Consider the following 19,245-nt stretch of genomic DNA (forward strand, 5'->3'; position numbering starts at 1 on the left):
CATGAGCCTGGAAAGGTTTTCGTCTTAATAACTCTGATGCTTACCAGACCAAGGAGAGGCAGTGACCACCTGTTTCCGTGCTGCGGCCGACCATTAAAGCCCTTCGTTCTCCTGTAAAAAGGAAAGTGACGGATTACTCAGTTACCCACACATTTTAGATCCGTGTAGCGAGACAAGGTACAACGCCGAAAGCGAGCATTTAACACATGCGCTTGCTCGTTCCGCGACTATAGTTGTCATTTCAACGGCAAAATGCTGTCCATCCTCTGTGATGCGGGCGAGCTTATAGGCTTTAAAGTAACCGTTTTGTTTTAAGCAACAAAAACATTATGCCCATTTATGAGTCGACTGCTGGCACAATTTAAATAAAGGATGGTGTCAGATACTCTTACAGTGCTGCGGGCGTTGCCCTCATTCCGAGTTAGAATTACATGTTCCTGGAATAAGGCACCGGCTTCATTCACAACCCATCTCCTATGTGCGATGCACTGCGTGGTTTAAATTCACGTCTTCATATGCCCGAAACATTTCCAACAGAACACTATCTTTTTAACAGGGTTCTCTAGCCTCGGCCTTCTCCAGCGTACTGGGTCCGTGCTTTTGGTTTACTGAATTTCACGATTCAGCACCTACTTGTTTCCCCATTTCTTATACCTCCTCTGTTTTGGTTACGGGGCTTTGGTAATGCCAATCATTCGAAAAGGGAAGGTGCTAGTGCTGCTTTCGCCTACAACAATTTTCTGTTTTAAATAACATGTTATCTAAAAAGCATGGAAGCGCGCTTGAAGGTGGAGCTTGCAACTATGCCAGTATACTTAAGAAGCGAACGAGCGGATGCGAGGGTCGGCTTCAGCAGTGCCCACCTGCTTCCACGTTAGAGCCCCTAGATCGTAATATTTGCTGGGCCCCGCATATCATTTTCCTGGAGGCGAGAAGAAAACACAAGTCCGGTGAGAGAGGCTGTAAGGAGAGGTTACAAAGTTTGAAAGATAGCTTGCAAGATGAGCTGACCATGCGCAAGGTGGAAACGTCCCCAAGTTTTCTCGCTCAATTTGACAAGATACTGCGAGCGAACCATATGTCCGTTTTATGCGCGCAAGAATGAAAATATTTTTGTACAATAACTCTGCAATTTTAATAAAAATATGCGCTTTAGACAGCAACACAGGAAGTGAATCACTGAGCAACTCTACTATAATTTCAGAACTTTTTTCTTTCTTCGAAAGGCTTGCTTAGAAATGCATCTTGTATTGTAGGATACCCCGTACTGCTTGTTGATACGCACTGCGAAGATACCAGCGACACAAAAGCAAAATTACAAGCAAGGCCAAGGTGCTGCCAGGAAGTGTGTATATACCTTTTTTTTTTTTCTGTTGTCGACTGTCTCCGTGGTTGCTTTTTCTTGTTTTGTGCTGTTTAATGCTGTTTAAGGCTTGTGGCATCTCGCATCACGCAAAGAACGACCAAGCCCCGTGCTTTCACCACCGAGCTTCAGGCAACACAATACTTCGCAACACAATCATGTACTCAATGCATTTCACAAAATTCAGGAGCACTACTAACTTGCTGAAATGCAGCTTTGGCAGTTCCGGGTGTCCTTGCGTATTTCGGACCGCTAATCTTACACAGACCATGCCGGTGATTTCACACCGCGAAGCAGGAGGCAGCTGAACGTTTCACCAGCTACCTCAATCCTTTACTTTTTAGTCGAAAAATTCCGCCTTGCTTTTACTAGACCAAGGAGACATGGCGGCCCCACAGGTGCATTGCCGTACCGATGCCACCTCTTTATGTGCTATGTCACCTCTTTCTGTCCTACCGCCACTGTCTTCGGCACTCCTGGACATCAATGACGAGTACCAGGATGCCTCGAATGCCTACTGTATGATATCGCACCCCACCAAAAGTGAACAGTGAACAGATGTGTTTGCTGACTGTACATATGGTGAAAGCTCCAGCGGCATTGCCGAGTGGCTTCAATAACGTGTTCTCAACGGCTTAAAAAGGGGGATTAAGAACGTGTGTAAACAATGCTTTTCTGTCACATTACAACTAACGCTCAACTAATGCAGCATTCGTGCTCTGAAATACGAAAGGCCAATGGTACCGTCAGCCATTAGTTTGTAATTTTTGATCTGTGTTTCCAGCCAAAGCTTGTGCCCGAGTAAGCCGCTAGATCTAACAAAAAGATTTGGCATACAGTGGATTCCCCCGCAATGCAATAAATTAGACGCATCAGATGCGCAGAACACCGGACTGGGGCCTACTCGGATGAATCCATGTATATAGATGCTGCGTCGTCGTCGGGAGCGCCACCTGCTTTCAAGCTGCGGCGTCGGCGATTCTGGGAATATCTGCGTGGCTTGCCCCAAGCAGCTCGGGGTAGACGCCGTGCCGTGTCCATGAAACAGCCTGGGGAGAAAATGTTGAGGAAATCACGTTTTTCGACAAGTGTGATGCCTTCTCAGGGCAGCTTGGAAACGGCGTAGTGTAGTTGCTATTTAGAGAGTGAGCGGCAGAAGCCGTCCACAGCTTATCGCGTTGACGTGCTTTTGTGAAATGCTGCAGCGTTCATTTTTGCTGCGCTCGAAGCTGTTTACTCATAGCCTAGGCGGAAATTCATTGCAAAGTTGCTGTTACTTTCTTTGAATGTTGCGCACTCTAGGAGCCGACGTAAACGCGCTCGGCGACAACGACAGTGGCCGTTACACTGGCGTTTAGGTAGTTCGTTACATGCAGCTTCATAGCGCATAAGCAACTATAGCTACCATTAGCCAGACACAGGTTTAGATGGTCAGTTAACTACCTAGATCATACGATGCTTATACTTGATCTGAAACTTTGGCGTTCTTCAAAAACATGGAAACAAGAGAAACTCTAGTTGCTTTTCACCTAAAAAGCACTTCTGGATGAAATTGGATGTTTTCATTGTAAAATTGAGTACAACATTTTTTTTTTCCTGAGTCCGAGATGCGGGCATGAAATTAAATGTGATTAACCGAGACCTCTTCACCGCACATTTCACACACAGGTTTGTATTTTTTTGTTAGCAAGAAACTATGGGTGAAATGTGTCTCCTATTCGTAGACATAAAGTAACTTCGAAAAAACTTTCCTGATGGGGGGTCCACTTACTAAAATGGGTTCTACAGAATCGTTTGTTATTTCTTTTTCCAAAGTATCTAAGCCAATGTCAATAAAGATTTTTATCATCATCATCATCATCATCATCAAAAGTAGTCTGCCACTTGCCTCTTAGTTTGCAGTACATTAACTTATTGCAATCTCAGTGTAGCATGACTACAAATTTTGTGTCCATAGTTCTGACAGTGCAGCGCATGCATCTTCCCTTTCAATAACGTTTATACCAACGTGACTGAGGACCCATAACTTTATAGTAGGCCTCTGTGTCGTCACTTTTGTTATATTGTTTATGATGGCTCCTATTAACGGGCTGACAGCATGTTTGAAGCGTAATACGTACAGTACACTCAGGGGTTCTGCATAAATGACTTTCAGCTGCAACACAGATGGTATAACTCTCGAAGATAAAAAATTATAACTCTCGAAGATAAAAAATTGCAGCACGTTGAGGCAGTCATATTGCCTTATCAGTTTGGTCTTGTATTAAACTACTTTCGACATTGGCTTGACTTTTGGGCCGTAAGTATAGAAGGTGTAAAGGGTCAAGCGAATTCTATATTGCAGTGCGAGATATATGTGCTCATGTGGTGTAGATTTTTCAGTAAGTAAGTTAACATGAGGTCATCAACTCTGAGGCGAGAGTACCACTGTGGCAATACTTTCCACTTCATTAAATATACATAACTTTTGGCATTTTATTAGAAGCGTAAGAGCAATGTTTTCTTCTCCAGAGGCGTGTTGCAGAACAGTATTCTGGATGGGCATTTTGTGACGATGGGATAGCAGATGTTTTGGCACAGAACGTACTTTAAGGACATATGTACAACCTTCGTCAAAAGTGTATAGCCCAGGGGGGTCTACTTCTGAGCCGTCTAATGGTACTGACTTAGCATTAGTGGAAGTCCTCATTGAAGAGGGTAGGACAAACGTTTTTTGCCATCAAAAAATTCGAAACACTGCAAATGCATTACAAGCGGCACGAAGTGGCTCAGAAACAGACCCCCTGTACACTGTAAACATGTTAGTGCAGTCCATCCCTTAAAGCTGGCTAATTTGCTTCTACATAAATACTGGCTATGAATTTTTTCTGTAAGCTGCGAATGAAAACCGCAGACCAACATTATGAACGCGATATAGTCGTTTTAAGCAGGATGGTCTTGCTGAGCCACATATAATGCACCCACAGTCTACATTCGAGCATACCTAAGCTCAGTGGAAACGTAGCAGGCAAGCCCTATCCGACCCCAGCGTTTTTGTGATGCACACTTCAAGCCATTTAGGGCTTGGAATGCTTTCTTGTTTAAATTACTCGTGTATGGTATAAATGTCATTTTTTTATCGAAACGAATGCCTAAAAATTTATGTTCATGTTTAACAGGCAATGAAGTTTGGTTCAGAAGCAAGCCTCATTTTAGTGAGAACATCACAGCTGTTGTATTCTAGCGGAAAGAATTTGAATCCATTTGTGTCTACCCCGGTGGACAGCTTGTTTATAGTTAGCTGTATTTGTACATCGAATGCTGATATATTAGGCGAAATGCATGCAATTTGGATGCCATCGACATGGTCAGAATACACTATGGACCTTGGGATAATTTTTGCCATATAATTCATCCTATGAAAAGAGTGGTGCTTAGTTACATCCTTGGGGTACGCCATTTTGCTGAACCAAGGTCTCTGAAAACGTTGCGCCTAAGCCGACTCTGAACGTCGGTTGATCAGGAAGTGACAATCAGTTCAGCATCTTACCGCGGGTACTTTGTTGTGTGCTAGGTCGCGCAGGATCCCAAACCTCCACGTAGTATTATTACAGACCTTATCCCGGTCGGTGACCCCTATACAATGCAGCTTGTGGATGAATGCTTCCCGGAGTTTTTTTTTTTTTTTTCTAGGCGTACAAGTGATCAGTGATTGAACATGCGTTTTTAAATCCACACTGATGAGTGTCTAACAGTTGTCACGATTCGAGTATGAAGGTCAGCTTGATATGTACGACAAGCGGGTTTGACCAACACCATGATCTAGACTAAGAGAAGGCCAGCGCAAGTCCCCCTTTCCACTAGTCCTACGTCACGACAGTGAGATCTGGAGATAGATCGGCGGCGCCGAGCGCAAGCGTATGCAAGCAAGGCGATCTGAAACGATTCGTCCTGAGTGTGCGTGTTTTCAGCCTGTCTTTGCTCTGTTCCTAATCCGTGCTGTTAGGCGCTTGCGAGCAAGGTATGTACAATGTCTGGGTGTTGTTTTGTGCTAAACTGTCGCTCTAACTATGCCAATGCATCCAAAGCGCAAGTGTACAAGTTTCCGTCGTACTCGGCTCAAAATGCAGGTGGACAGAGGTTGTGCCGTGGAAAACTTATTACCGATGAAGTGTGGTAGGAAAGCGTTCTTGTTTGCCTCCTAATACTCGTGCTGCTATTCACCACTATTTAATTTAGCACAGTGTATTAAAGCGTAAGCGTGCCCCATATCGAGCACACAATTTGGACAGCACAGCTACTAATAATCGAGTAGCATTCGCCCTGTTTTGAGTGCGGAACAAAATTGTTTTGGTACCTAAATTATTTTCCTATGGAAACAATTTTATTTGCCCAGTGGCCACGTCATCGTAGTTGCCGCAGTAAATGACTGGTTTAAAGCCGAGTTAGCTGCTCGCTGTGGTAATATACTCAAGGCCATCGCTGCTCCCAGCTTAGGCAGCCTTTTTGTAGCTATACCTTAGCTTTGTGACCGGCACTTGCGTGAAAGCGACCTCGTATTCACGCAAAGCTACACCAAGTGTCGTCAAGGTTACCGTTCTGAGTAATATCTATGCCAACCGCCCTCAGTTTTATCTATCCATCTAACAATAAATGTGCTCAGACGAATTTTGTGCCTGTCGAACTGTGAATGAAGGTGAACATTTTCTCACAACTTCATTTCTGCCGTTGAAACAAATGCGAGTATAACCCTCTTCATCGCTAGCAGTAAAAATTTCAAGAAGTAGCTCCAGAGCAGCGCTAACTAAAAAGAAAGCTACCGCGTAGGATGAGGCCGTCTTTCAGTATGATCTCACTACGATGACGTCACAAGCTTGCACAGGCCTTGTAGTCTAGGTGGTGCTGGTTTGACCCGAGAAGTGAACAAGCAGTGTCTGAAGCACTGATATTTAAAGCACCGTCTTGGATTCGGTATTTACAGCCGAACATTGAAATTAACATATGCTGCATGGATGGATTCCACAAGAGTTGTACTAAAGAATGTTAGGATAATATGTTTAAATCTATGTATTGTTTTTTTCCGATGATAGTTCGGCAGGTTGCGATTATCCCATGACTATAGAGAGTTCATTTTTTCCATCAGTACTTTAAAGCGGCTCCTGCTCCTAGATGACACCCTTTGTGTGATGTGTCCGACGAGGGGTTACCTGCATACTCAACTTGCTACGACGATTTTGGAAAACAGCAGTTTGTCCCCGATTTTCTTTTTGTGGATTTTTACAAGGAGGTCTCTGGTTCTATTTTGGTTTAGCTTTATATGTTTGGACAACACATTTATAGTTTTTGAGGTGGCAAAGTAGACCTGTCGACGACAGGCTCACTGGTCATGCAGTATATTAGATATTTAGAGAGTGCTTCCGTTTGCTCTGTCTTGACAGCTTCGGTATAAGGGTGTTAAAGGTCCGTGGTGGTGCCAAGCACCAACAACTCTTTCCACAAGGTGCCACAGGAGGGCACTTGACCTAGTGTTAAGCTTACGGCGCCTTCGATCCATGAGGTAGCCACTACTCACCGAGTGTATCTCCATCATTCAGCCAACGGTTGTCAGAGTGCGCGACACAGCGGGTGTCGAAAACCTTCTGTCTTGCAAGTAATGTGCGCGTCGGTGCCTACACGCCACTTGTGCTCCCGCTTCTTGGCTGGCTTAATTCCTACTTTGCTACTGTGCCAGTGCATTGCTCCCGCGCTTCACATAGGTAATTATTGACTAGGTATCGTTCGACAGCCTTCGTACATTGTATCGATGAGATTTACGTGACCTGTCTGAGTTTAACGATGCCTTAAAATGTATTATTAAAGCGCGGGAGGAACTTTAGGTGCCTGCGAAAAGATGTAAAGTAGCCGTGCGCGTTTTGCCCTAAGCATCCAAGTTTGCTATAGAGCTTAATCTATCTATGAGGCATTTAGCGAACTATTTTCTTCTGAGATGTGCTTGGCTCAAGTATCTCTTCATATATTTTGGGGTTGGTCACGCACTCTGACGTTTTCGCTATCGCTTTTTGTCTTAATCGTGGACACAAACCGCTAAGGCAGAAATGTCGTTTAGTTGTCAAATTAGTTTATGGGCTTTGTTTTCCGTTCTCGTCAGAAGTAATCAGGCGAAAGTCGTGCATTTCCTCGTGCATCGAAAAGTGCTCGCGTGCTGTGCGATGTCAGTACTGTAAAGAACAACAGGTGGACGAAATTTTCGAAGCCCTCCACTACGGCATCCCTCGAAGCTTGATTCGTTTTTAGGACATTAAACGCCCCAAAACTCAAACCAAATCAAACGCTCAAAGACCCCCGGAATTGTCGCAGGCTTATACGTTTGTTTTCGCTATGCCATGTGAGGAACTAGAATTTGTTACCAGGTGTTTAATGTATTCACTTTAGTTCGCTGAAGAATTCATCCTCGTGCTTGCCATACCAAATGGCAACCACGCAGGGGCGATGCGCGCCGGTGGCCTCTGTTTTAGGGCTATAACCGGCCGCCACAGACTTCGGTACTCCAGAAGGACTAGGACTAGTGATTGTGCTCAGGCACCAACACAACTCTCAGGTACGTACCGCCGTTGGTTCACGGGTGATCATACGCTGCAGAGCGGTCGCTCATTGATATAATATAATATAATATAATATAATATAATATAATATAATATAATATAATATAATATAATATAATATAATATAATATAATATAATATAATATAATATAATATAATATAATATAATATAATATAATATAATTGATATAATAACCTGTCGTTTGTCAGATATTAAAATAGTTGGTGGGGTTTTTTTTCACCCTCCGCGGGTTGCAGTTATAGTACTGCTCTGATTATTCGCAGCTTATTAGGACTTCGCTTTCGTTCGTATATGCCCTTATCTTGCTGTGTTTATAGCGTCCATACCTTGCAATAATACGTTCTTTGCACTAAACCAGCATTGTAAAACTACAACTTACAGGTGCTTTGAATTTCACGGAAGCATTTGGTTATACTGAAGAAAAAATTTCGGGGCCTTCATTCATAGGCTTTTATTTTCTAAGCTGTGCTGCTATGCATTAGTATTTCCAGCCAGAAATTCATTAATCAAAGTGAATAGAACTCGCATGAATAGCTGAGGCTGTGCGCGTTCAATGTAAAACACGCCATCGAAACAATCTGAGGCAAAGACATATCTACTGCAGGACATTCGTACTCGCAAGCATCAGGAAGGCGAGTAGAAATACTATGGTTTACAAAGGCTGCACATCAAACATTGTATGAGGATGTGAAACATGATCTGATGCAGAGCCAAAATTGACGTGTAACTCAGGTGCTAGCTACACTAGTATCTGTACTGCAAATGTATAACGCTGAAGAAAACTGCACGTTGGCTTGAGTACATGTTGGTATAGTCTGTTTAGGGGTTCATGTCCCAAAGCGATTTATGCTATGAAAGACGCTGTATTTAAAGACACCAGAAATATCAACCATTTGGAGTTCCTTAACGTGCACTGACATCGCACAAAACATGGGCACTTTGCTTTTCGCCTCCATCAAAAAGCCACCGCCGCGGCTTGGATGGATCCCGCATCCTTAGGAAAAGAAATACAGTGTCCTAATCCCTGCACCACCGTGGCTCACCACAGGACATGTTCTTTGGCGGTAACCACAAAGAAGAGAAACGAAATAGTAAGAAGAGGCCCCTATCGAGCAAAGAAATCTCCAGATATGTTCAAGAAATCTCCAGATATGTTCAAAAGAAAGGACATACCATCGACTGGAAAGGAGGAAAGTCATCAAGGGGTTCAATTTCGTTGCATGTCTAAAAAAGGTTTGAGCAGGAGTACCGCAATGGGTGTAAATAAAGATCTATTTGCAGCATTATGAGATTTATGGGTACCTGGCATCACCGAAAACTCATGTAACTTCAATGGCACGATAACTACAAGGAATCTACCAAAACAAAGAGAGGCTCATGAATCGAGGAGAGGGGACGCTGGAATTGAGCTTTTATGAGGTGTGCAATGATTGGGATTCATGACGAACAGATCCAAAAAGGACGGACATGGCTAAGAAAATGCAGGATTGGAAGCCGCAATCCCGCTATACTCAACGACCTAGCAGAAACTCGCTTGCCTAACATATGCTACGATGCGAAATCTAAGGAACAGTTCGAAACGGGTGGACACCTACTTTGTTATATCGGAAGAGAACGCACTAATACTGACATCACCCGCCATGCGTAATTCCTTCAAAAAGAATAAATTCTTTGCGCAGAGAAACGACACGCGTAAAATCAGTAGTGGGTATCAGGCGCAGTGTAGCAGAGCGATCCGCAATACAATTATCTCGCTGTTCTGTAGTCGCCGGGTCTACGGTTTCCAGCCTCCAGTATCAGAGGGAGGTGTGTTTTTTTCGATCTCGAATGGGATCGAAAACCTTTCAGGCGTATGAAGTTCGCACAACACGCGGTGATGTGACGAGTTAATAACAATATATCTAATTACTGGAGGTTCCTGCTTAGTGGTGCACCAGCAACTGAACCCAAGACCAAAACACCGAGACCAGGCATACACCAGTCCTTACCTGCTTCCATGCTACAGCTTCTGGCGGTGTAACATGGCGGGATGTTCCTCAGGCATTCTCAGATGCTCCAGTAGGAAACGCAAGTCCGTCCTAGGAGAAGTGGCACTGTAATGAGAAAGCATGAAACATTGAAAGAGATCGTGCATCATGGAAGGACCACATGCGAGGTGGAAAATGTACTTCAGCTTGACCGCTCAGATAGAGGTCTTGGTGAGAAAGCAAACCTTTCGCCTTTTCTAGCGAAAACGTCACGCCTATTTGATGTGGCATTCATGTAGGAACTTCCCTGTATCTTGCAATTTTCATTTCCTTGGCCACTACCTTACCCACTACCCAGAAACAAAAGCACTACCCAAAGGTACCACGGCAGCAGTCGGCAAACTGAACAAATTCTCTAGTGACACGGCGCCCCAGAAGTGCTCATTACGGACAGGGGAACGGCGTTTACGGCAGAGCTGACGCAAGTCATTGTGGAATGCAGTCATACAAGTCATCGACGAACTGCGTACCATCCCCAAACCCTTGGACTTACGGAGCGCCTGAACAAACGATCGCGAACATGATCGCCTTGTACCTCGACGCTGAACACAAGACCTGGGACGCCATCTTGCCGTACGTGATTTCCGCATATAACACGGCCATCCAGGAGACAACCAGAGACGCCGTTCAAGCTTTTGTACGGCAGGGAGCTCATGACGACGCTCGAAGCGATGCTGCCGCGGGTAGTAGAAGAAAACCCCGATGTCGCCGCTGACCGGCAGCGTGCAGAGGAAGTCCGACAACTCGCCTGGCTGCGCATCAAAGAACAGCAACATACCGACGCCCGGTGGTACAACTTGGGACGACACCACGCAGAGTGCAGGCAGGGAGACCAAGTGTGGGTTTGGATGCCAATACTGGTGCTGGCGTTGGTGTGGGTGTGGGTGTGTTGGGGTTTTTGGCACATAAGCGACTAAGGCTATCATGCGCCAAGAACAAGGTTGTTTGTCTTTACTTTTTGGATGTGATTAGTCCAATTTAAAATTTTTATAGCTTGTTAAGGGTCATTGCTTCTTTTAGGAACCCGAAAATGTGAGAGATTTCAACAATTGCATCTTCTCCCAAAACCAGTCTAGAATGAAAAGGGGTCTTTTCAGCGTAAAACGGGGCAAAATATTTCTGTCTTAATTTCTCTAGTTTAGTGCATGAGAGTAGAATGTGATTTCTTGTTAGTTCACCTCCACACCCTTCTCATAAACGTTTGTCTTCCTTTTTAAGAATGAAGCCATGTGTTAGGTGCGTGTGGCCGATGCGAAGCCGACATAAAATGACTTCAACAAAACGTTTTTGGTGACTGCACGATGCCCATTCTTCAATGACTGGTTTAACAAAATAATTTATTGTTTATTTCACTGTTCCGTGAAAATTGCCATTTTGATCTGTTTTCCCTCTATCAGCTTCATAACATCTCTATGTGGCATGCTGACTAGTTGTACATCATTACAGGCTGCTTCGGCACATGTGTAAGCCCTCTCGTTGCCGCGGATTCCAGTATGGCTTGGTAACCAGCAAAACTTAATTGACTGCCCCTGTGTTTCTGCAGCTATTACGTTATGTATTATGTCTCCAATTATTGGTTCTGTAGCATTTCTGCGATGCAGCTCTTGCGGCTGTACTTTGGACCATACAGAATCCTTCGATGCATCGGAAAGCTCGACTACGAGGTCATCCCCGACGGCCTGACCACGTTCCAAGGCGCCGGACGTGCCCAGAAATCGTCCATGTTGTGCGCCTCAAACCTTATTACACGCGCTGTTAATTTAATATTTAGTGTTTTGTTTACCTTTCCTTGTTTTGTACACATCGGGAGAGTAATGCCGCAAGCCATTCAAATCTGTATTTGTTCTTTTTTCGACAGCCGCCAGCATGCGGCTTTATCACTGATTCTGGCAAGCGTATCAATTCTGTGTTTTATTTGATCATGCTCGTTGTCGTGAGACGCCGCTTTATAGGTTTCTTTGTCGCGCGAAAGATGCTCCAAGATGTTTCTAGAAGATTCCGGCCACTAGTGTATATTCCATATTGTTAGCGTTCTTATCGACAGCTTCTAATTTATTGTTAATTATTTGTACCGGCATTTTCATTTATTTGTTTTTCTTGTGTTTGCCAATTGCAGTGTGCATTAATTGTTCCATGCTCTTTGCTACTTGTCTAGCTTTGTAAATTTGATGTATGACTGGCCGTCATCTTGCTGTTTGCCGACTTGTAAGGGGTCGGGACCTTGTAACGCTCTCTGAGCTTTTAGTCCCGTACACCTCCTTTTCAAAGGAAATAAAGACGTGATTCATTGATTGATTGATTGATTGATTGATTGATTGATTGATTGATTGGTTGATTCATTGATTCATTGATTGATTGATTCATTGATTCATTGATTGATTGATTGATTGATTGATTGATTGATTGATTGATTGATTGATTGATTGATTGATTTCTGTAATATTCGAGGTTGTGCTAGTCACCGCTTGCGGCTTTATCTCGATCTTTCTTTGTAGCCTTTAAATCAAGCGCTGACGCGTGAAACCGGCATTCGTAAATCCACGACCGCTGAGCACGATTATTGTTGTCGCCGCCGCCGATTGCTTAGTTCTTTTGTGGGCACAAGTCAGCCCTGTGCCACCACAACCCGCGGTTTCTACGATCAAGCGGGGCGTTGGACCGCAGCTTATTGCGAAGGCCACGGTTGTGCATCCAGCACTTAGTTAGGGCTGTTCAATGAGAGTTTATAGCAGTGTCACCAATTTGTGGTTTAAATACAATTTGAGAGAAGAAAACTTCTACATGTGGTCAGTGGGATCCTTAATGACCTCCGTACAATGGTGCTCCATGCACCAGGTTTGCCTACGCCCCAGCTGTCCAACCATATATCTTCATGTCTATACTTGAATTGATACGGATCCATAAAACATGCCTTGCGCTCACGCAGTGCCCCTTTTAACGTTATAATACCGGCATGGCGGTAGCCGTGCGAGAACTCCTTTGTGCGATAAGTAACACCAAGACTGCGAGAAAAAAAAACTAGCTAAGCTGTTGAGCATTGTTTGATTGGTTTTGATTTATATGGCTTAACTTTCCCAAAACGACTCCGGCGTTAATGGCAATGACTAAAGGGCACGTAGTGTATGGTTCAGGAAATTTAGACCACCCAGAGTTCCTTAATGCTCACTGACATCGCACAGTACAGAAGTGCCGCGTGAAAGTAAGCAGATTAATTGTTATAGCAAACATATTGTGACATATATGCCCTGCATCGCTGGAAGTTGAAGATGACAACGATTAGCAACAGTGACACAGAAGAAGACAAAGTGGTAGCAACGATTGATGCTAGAATAAGGTCGACGCTGCTGTGTTTCTGTGTTCTGTGTGCGGTGCCAGCCTGGACTAACCTTCGTGGACTAACCTTGCCACGTATCATCTTGGTGGAGGTGAATCAAGATCCCCGTACGCGCCGATTAGCCCATTTACGCTGCCAAAAGCTGGATTTACGAAGCGGCCGCCACCTACCTGAGATCACAACCACGTTTCAAACAGCCACGATAGCAGCCCCTACCACCGCGGGAACATCGGCTCAGCCAGTTGTTCTAACGAAAATTCGCCACCCTCCCATCTTCAACTTCCAGCGATGCAAGGCATATATGTCACATTACTAGATGAGGGGGCGCTGGTCAACACTGCCGAAGTAGACTGGCAGTTCAAATGTCAAGGCGTTCGAAGCACAGTGTCGAACATTTTCCAGGAAGGGGATTTGTGTATAATTTTTGAAGTATTGTATAACTTCGCGATAGCCATCAATCGGTTTCCGCAGGTCTTTCCTTCGCAAGCTTGAAATTTCTTTTTGCTGTTGTATAAAGAAACAACCACGCCCTTGTTTCTTTTTGTTTTACAATTGAACCAATTAATCAATGATAGCGTAGGCAGGAGTAAATTGTTTCATAAATAGGAAGCTTAGACCATTTTTAACTTTACGTTTACAGATATATCTGACAGTACATAGTTGCTTCATAATTATTTTCAACGGCACAGACTGGTGGTTTTCTATGGTAGTTTTACATTTTGGTGCGAGCGCTGGAGAGAGTTAGACTGGAAATTTTTGGACACGTATCTGAAGTTTCCATCATCCCAATCAGCATGTGAATAACTATATCTTACGATATCCCAAAGATGTTCATAAGTAAAAGGTGTCGCCATTCCTAAGCGTGTTTTACCTATCTGCCTATATATCCATAGTTTCATCTGTCCAGCACTAAACCCGAAATACGACTAAGTATGGAAGCAACTACGAAACGAACACTTTGTGTATGTTTGCAGCCAATCATCACGCGACAAGAAGCTGTTGTACTTCAAAAAGGTACAGTGAGAGGAGAACGAACTGAAGCATTATGATAGCCTATAGCAGTGCAAGTGAGATGGCGAGAGATAGCGCTAGCAGCCTTTCAAACGATAGTGCTGCGGCTGGAAAAACACAGCATCCCATGAATGTTTTCTTCATCTCGTCATGACTGCCGTGACCTGGTCTTGTGACAAAATTCAGAGGTAGATTAGAGGGGTACTCGAGATGCCGCAAGCTGTACCAATAAATGATGAAGGGCACATTCTGACGAAGCGGCTTCACCTGATTTCACACGGCGGTTGCTGCAGTCTAGTAAGCAGGAACACAAGATGAAATATTCCTAATGAAATTATTGATTAAGTGGTTTGTCTCTCTACAGAAATGAACATAATTGGCTTGAAAGATGTCACTGAGCGTGCTCGTTGGCCGTCAAACAAACACCGCCGCAGTCCGCTGCGCTACACACCAAAACACAAGAACAATGAATAATCAACATAAGAGACGAAATTACGATTACATCGAAGAAAGCAGAAGTTGCGGGGGGGAATGCTATAGTTGCGTTATAGTCTCGTGGTAATCATTGGGAGCAGACAAAGCGAGACTACCAACCTTCCCGGGATTAATCTGCCTTTTCCGCAACTTAAATGACCATTCGAAAAATGTACCTTAGCGGTAACTGAATCACTCTGCACGACCACGCTATATGCAGATGGTAGCGCCGCTCCCATAGGAAAAGCACGGAAAGCAGTCAAAACGGAATCGCTGATGACAGGTCATCGCTTCATGTTTACCCAACCTGCGAGCATCGATGAATGTTTCGCTATGAGCCGAGCGACAGGAAAAGAGTTGAAGCGCACCCGTTGCACGGCAAAGCAATAATTAAGAGCGGCAGTGTAGCAGGTGAGACTAGTCGCCCCTGCCCCGAATTTGTCTTAGTTATACTATCATTTACTTTCAAAAACGTTGCCGAGCATTTATCACCCACTGCATATTTCCTTCGCACCAGCAGTACGACCCCCTTAGCGATGTACGCCCCTAGCGTCGTCTCCTAGGCCACCGGCCAGTCTGTTTCTTAGCGCAATAAGCGTCAGACGCTATCATCGCTGACAAGCGCATTGGGGGGGAATTTTACTGGGTGCTAAATCAGTTTTAAAGCTATAAACACAAATACTGCGTAGAGATATTCGCGTTCTAAAACAAGCGAGACGGAAACGAGCGCTTGTTTGTTCTTGTTTTGCAATATATAGATAAGTGGATTAGTGGCTGATCTCGCCCTTGGATTCACTTCAGCAAAGAAACAAAATGTCCCCACCATGCTTACCAGACCAAGCGGAGGCGGTGATCGCAGGTGAATGGATCCATATATTTGCCACCTGCTTCGATGCTACGGCGGAGGCGGTGATCGCAGGTGAATGGAGCCATATATTTGCCTCCTGCTTCCATGCTACGGCTGGCTGACGCAGTACTTTCTGCAGCTAGAGAACAAGGACAAGTTATTACTCTCACTTACCTACCAACCTCAAACTTAAGGCCATTCACTTCACCGAAAGAGATCACTGAACACGTGTGCCTGAAGAGTGAATGCCTGGTGACTATTTCAGCGTCATCGTGCGTTGAGCAACAACAAATTCTATTTATTTTCCCCGCGCATGAAAGAAATAAGGTATGGTGGCGACCAACCAATCTTACGGTGTAAGCGGCAATGGCGGCACTCGTACGAAACACTTATTACCTCAGAGCGCACGTGTGTAGTCAATAATGACTCGATCAGACTATTCCATTTGGCCGAATGAACCGTTTACACGCTCTTTGGGGATCTTTTATAACATGGTGGCTATAAATGCTCGCGATGAACCTGCCGTCCACGCACCAAAGTGCCAAAGCATGGTGAAATTCCTTGCGCCCACAATTTGCACCACAGGGTTTCAGGCCTAAAGGTACACTTCCAGGCCATAAGCAGCCATATTAGGCGGAACTGCAAACTGTACAGGACCCTTCAAGGCTTCCGAGGCGATACGCAGAAGATACGGGCGAATTTGTTTTTAGTATTCACGCTTCCGACTTCCAAGTCGTAAAAAACACTACATGAAGGAGAAGATATCAAAACTGTGGGAAGGTATATAGAAAATGAAAGAAATTATTAAAGTTCCTGAGTGATAATGTCCACTACAGCGAGGTACATAAATGTGCAGTGATGGTACGCGCGTAGCGGCAACGTAAATAAATGAGAAGCTTTAAGTCTACAAGCCCGACTCATTTGCTTATCTAAAACGCATCAATGCTCTCAAAGAGAAGAAGTGCAGATTGTGATCGCGATTGCTGCAACCTAGACGATGCAGCTGCTCTTTTATATTGTTACGCCCTTAGCGTCGCGACCGAGACGTTCTAGTCGGGTCAGTACGCCAGGTACACACGGCCAGCGGGGAGCAACACAGGTGCCACAAGAGAAAGGTCGAACGGGCGCGCACACATCTTCCTTGCCAAGGGCGTAACAATATAATAAATCCTTCTCCTCAATGGACAAACTGTCGCGCGGACGATCTGGAAATCAAGAAACTTTAATCTGAAGCTGCTTTGTTCTAAAATACACAAACACTAATGTTGAGTAAAACATAGCAGACAGTTCCGTACCAAAAGGGAGAGCGCGTAACGACGAGCAGGCCGCAGTGTCATTCTGCTGAGCAGTTATAAACAAAGCAGACTTAGCAATCAACCGCAGCCACTTCTCGTCTCTTTTAGGTGCAATACTTATTTGCACACATGTAGAGAGAAGATGACGATGCCCAAACTGCCCATATGGAGAAACAAGTCAGAAATTGGTTAGACAATAACTTCTAAGTGTCTACTTCTTGGTCATCAGACACGCTGAACAAATGATAGTTATCAATGTAACATAGAAAGTGAAACCTATCAAAGAATTTCTCTAGGCATGCTGTCATCGCGGCATGTAGATGGGACCGGCATTTGGCCTAACCAGCGCTTGGTAACGAAGGCGAGGTTATCGTGGAACGGCACGTTGCGGCCGCAGGAGAGTGCACGTGGATTGCCCTAAGCGTGTATGGTAGAGGAAGAGGACTACAGTGGATGGCGAAGATACGGGGAGAAACGCGCATGCACAACTGTAGAGAGGAAACCGTGGAAGGAAGAAAGGACTCGGCGTAATGCCGCAAGCTCACTCGACGGCAGCTGGTGCCAACAAGCGCTGAGCTTGTACTTCATGTTTAAGTGATCGACAGGTACACACATGTGCATGCCACTCAGCAGCTGTAGCTGATCCTCATCTTGACCACAGAAACTAGTACCGGGAGTTTTTATTCATACACGGCACCTGTCCCCCAACATGGCCAGTAAGCGGAAAAGCCAGCTGCGACCTTCCACACGGCACGGTCGAACAGCGCAAAGAGAGGAGAGGTTTTTTTCTCCTACGTATCAAAGGAAGAGAGGAAAACCGGAAAGAGGCAACGAGAGGAAACGAGTGTTTGGTTTGTCTTGCTTTGCTTTATGTGGTTCAAGTTACCAAACTAACTCAGGATGTGAGGAATGCTTAGTAGAGTGGTTCAGAATTATAACAATGTGGGCTTCATTAATACTAATTATTATTGCGAAGAACACCGGCGCATTGCTTTTCCCTCTCCATAAAAAAGCGGCCGCCACCATCGTTGCAATAAAATTAAGAATTTTCGGGATCAAGAGCCGAGTGTAGCAATGGCTGGTGTGTATCGTGGGCATGGACATGCACGGAATTTCACAAGGAAATTATCGCGCATCCACACTGGCACACTTCGAACTAGGCGAATCCGAAGACATAGGATTCCACTCTACTCTTAGCATCAGAATCTTAAGAGGCGAAACGTGCCGCGCACAAAATACAACCCATACCTACCAGTCGTTTTCAGCAATATCGTCGCTAGACAGCGGGCCTCGGCCGCAGAAGAGCCTCCTGCTTTGTCGTTGCCCACGCTGGAGCTGCGGCCTCTGTCCTCCAAGTTGTGAAGAATTTTCAGCAGCATGGAGTGGAAGCGCAAATCTCTCACCACGCACACACTGAAATACATCCGCAGAGACTGTGCACTGTGCAAGGAACTTTCAACTCGGAGGTTTCTTTTAACAACCCGGTGTTGTTGGCCAAATGATCTCCCTAGACAGGTACTGATAATTTGAAGTCGGCCCAACGGTTGTTTGACATTCTTCGTGTTAAACGCAACTCTGCTCTTTAAAGACGACGTAATGGCTGAGCAGCGTCGAAACTTGGTCTGGTTCCCTATATTGTCGCAAACGATTGCCATGGCGCCTTCTCATACCTGCAAAAGTGGCCTTTCGGCAAATTGTACTGTCTGTATTAAGCTTGGCAAAAGATTTATTCGAAACGTTCATAATATGGTAGAATTTGCTTAGAGTTCATGTTTTAAAAGGTCACAATATTGCAGCATATGCTCAAGCAGTTAATAGTTAAATAGCTCACAATATTTCAGCACTGGCTTCAACATTCCATAACTTACTTCATAATCTTGCAGTACTTGCTTTGGCAGTTCATAAATCGAATTGTCACAAACTATCGCAGTAGTTGCTAATCGAGCATGGCACAACCCACAGACAGATCCCTAGGCGCAAGCTACAATTTTAAGGCTTTTATTTGCTTAGTTAAAATTAAGTGATAAGGTGAAATTTCGTTAGATTTTGCCAAGGTTCAGCTCGAACTTTGGCTCTTTTCATAATCTGCTCAACGCCAACCTTGTTGATAAACCCTATCAAAACTTATGTAGTGTGAAGACTAGCAAAAGCGAAAGAATACTTTGGCTCAAGAACTTTCATGCTCTGGAATAAAGGTTGGAGGCCAGTAATTTGGCAATTGCTCTTTTACGGTAGTTTGACAAAATAGCTATTCCGTGACATTAGCGTGCATTCTATCTAATAATGGAAAT

At 44.5% G+C, this 19,245-nt stretch overlaps 1 protein-coding gene across 1 annotated transcript; it reads right to left on the reverse strand.

The window, feature by feature from the left end:
• Positions 1-2,279: 2,279 nt before the first annotated feature.
• Positions 2,280-18,349, reverse strand: LOC146185906 (uncharacterized). Its single transcript, XM_084605598.1, has 4 exons — positions 18,207-18,349; positions 15,645-15,798; positions 9,955-10,059; positions 2,280-2,412 (listed from the first exon to the last, which is right to left on the reverse strand). Exons 1-3 carry the CDS (start codon positions 18,331-18,333, stop codon positions 9,966-9,968), a joined length of 375 nt encoding a protein of 124 aa, XP_084461724.1. The 5' UTR covers positions 18,334-18,349; the 3' UTR covers positions 2,280-2,412; positions 9,955-9,965.
• Positions 18,350-19,245: the final 896 nt, after the last annotated feature.

This window comes from Amblyomma maculatum, chromosome 6 (assembly GCF_055883805.1).
Source record: "Amblyomma maculatum isolate TAMU_Amacu chromosome 6, ASM5588380v1, whole genome shotgun sequence".
NCBI lineage: Eukaryota > Metazoa > Arthropoda > Arachnida > Ixodida > Ixodidae > Amblyomma > Amblyomma maculatum.

Coding starts and splice junctions, on each gene's coding strand:
- LOC146185906 (XM_084605598.1), bottom strand. CDS start 18,333: ATGCTGCTGAAAATTCTTCACAACTTGGAGGACAGAGGCCGCAGCTCC. Junction 15,799..18,206: donor GATATTGCTGAAAACGACTG/GTAGGTATGGGT, acceptor CTTGTTCTCTAG/CTGCAGAAAGTACTGCGTCA. Junction 10,060..15,644: donor CACCGCCTCCGCTTGGTCTG/GTAAGCATGGTG, acceptor TTCTCATTACAG/TGCCACTTCTCCTAGGACGG.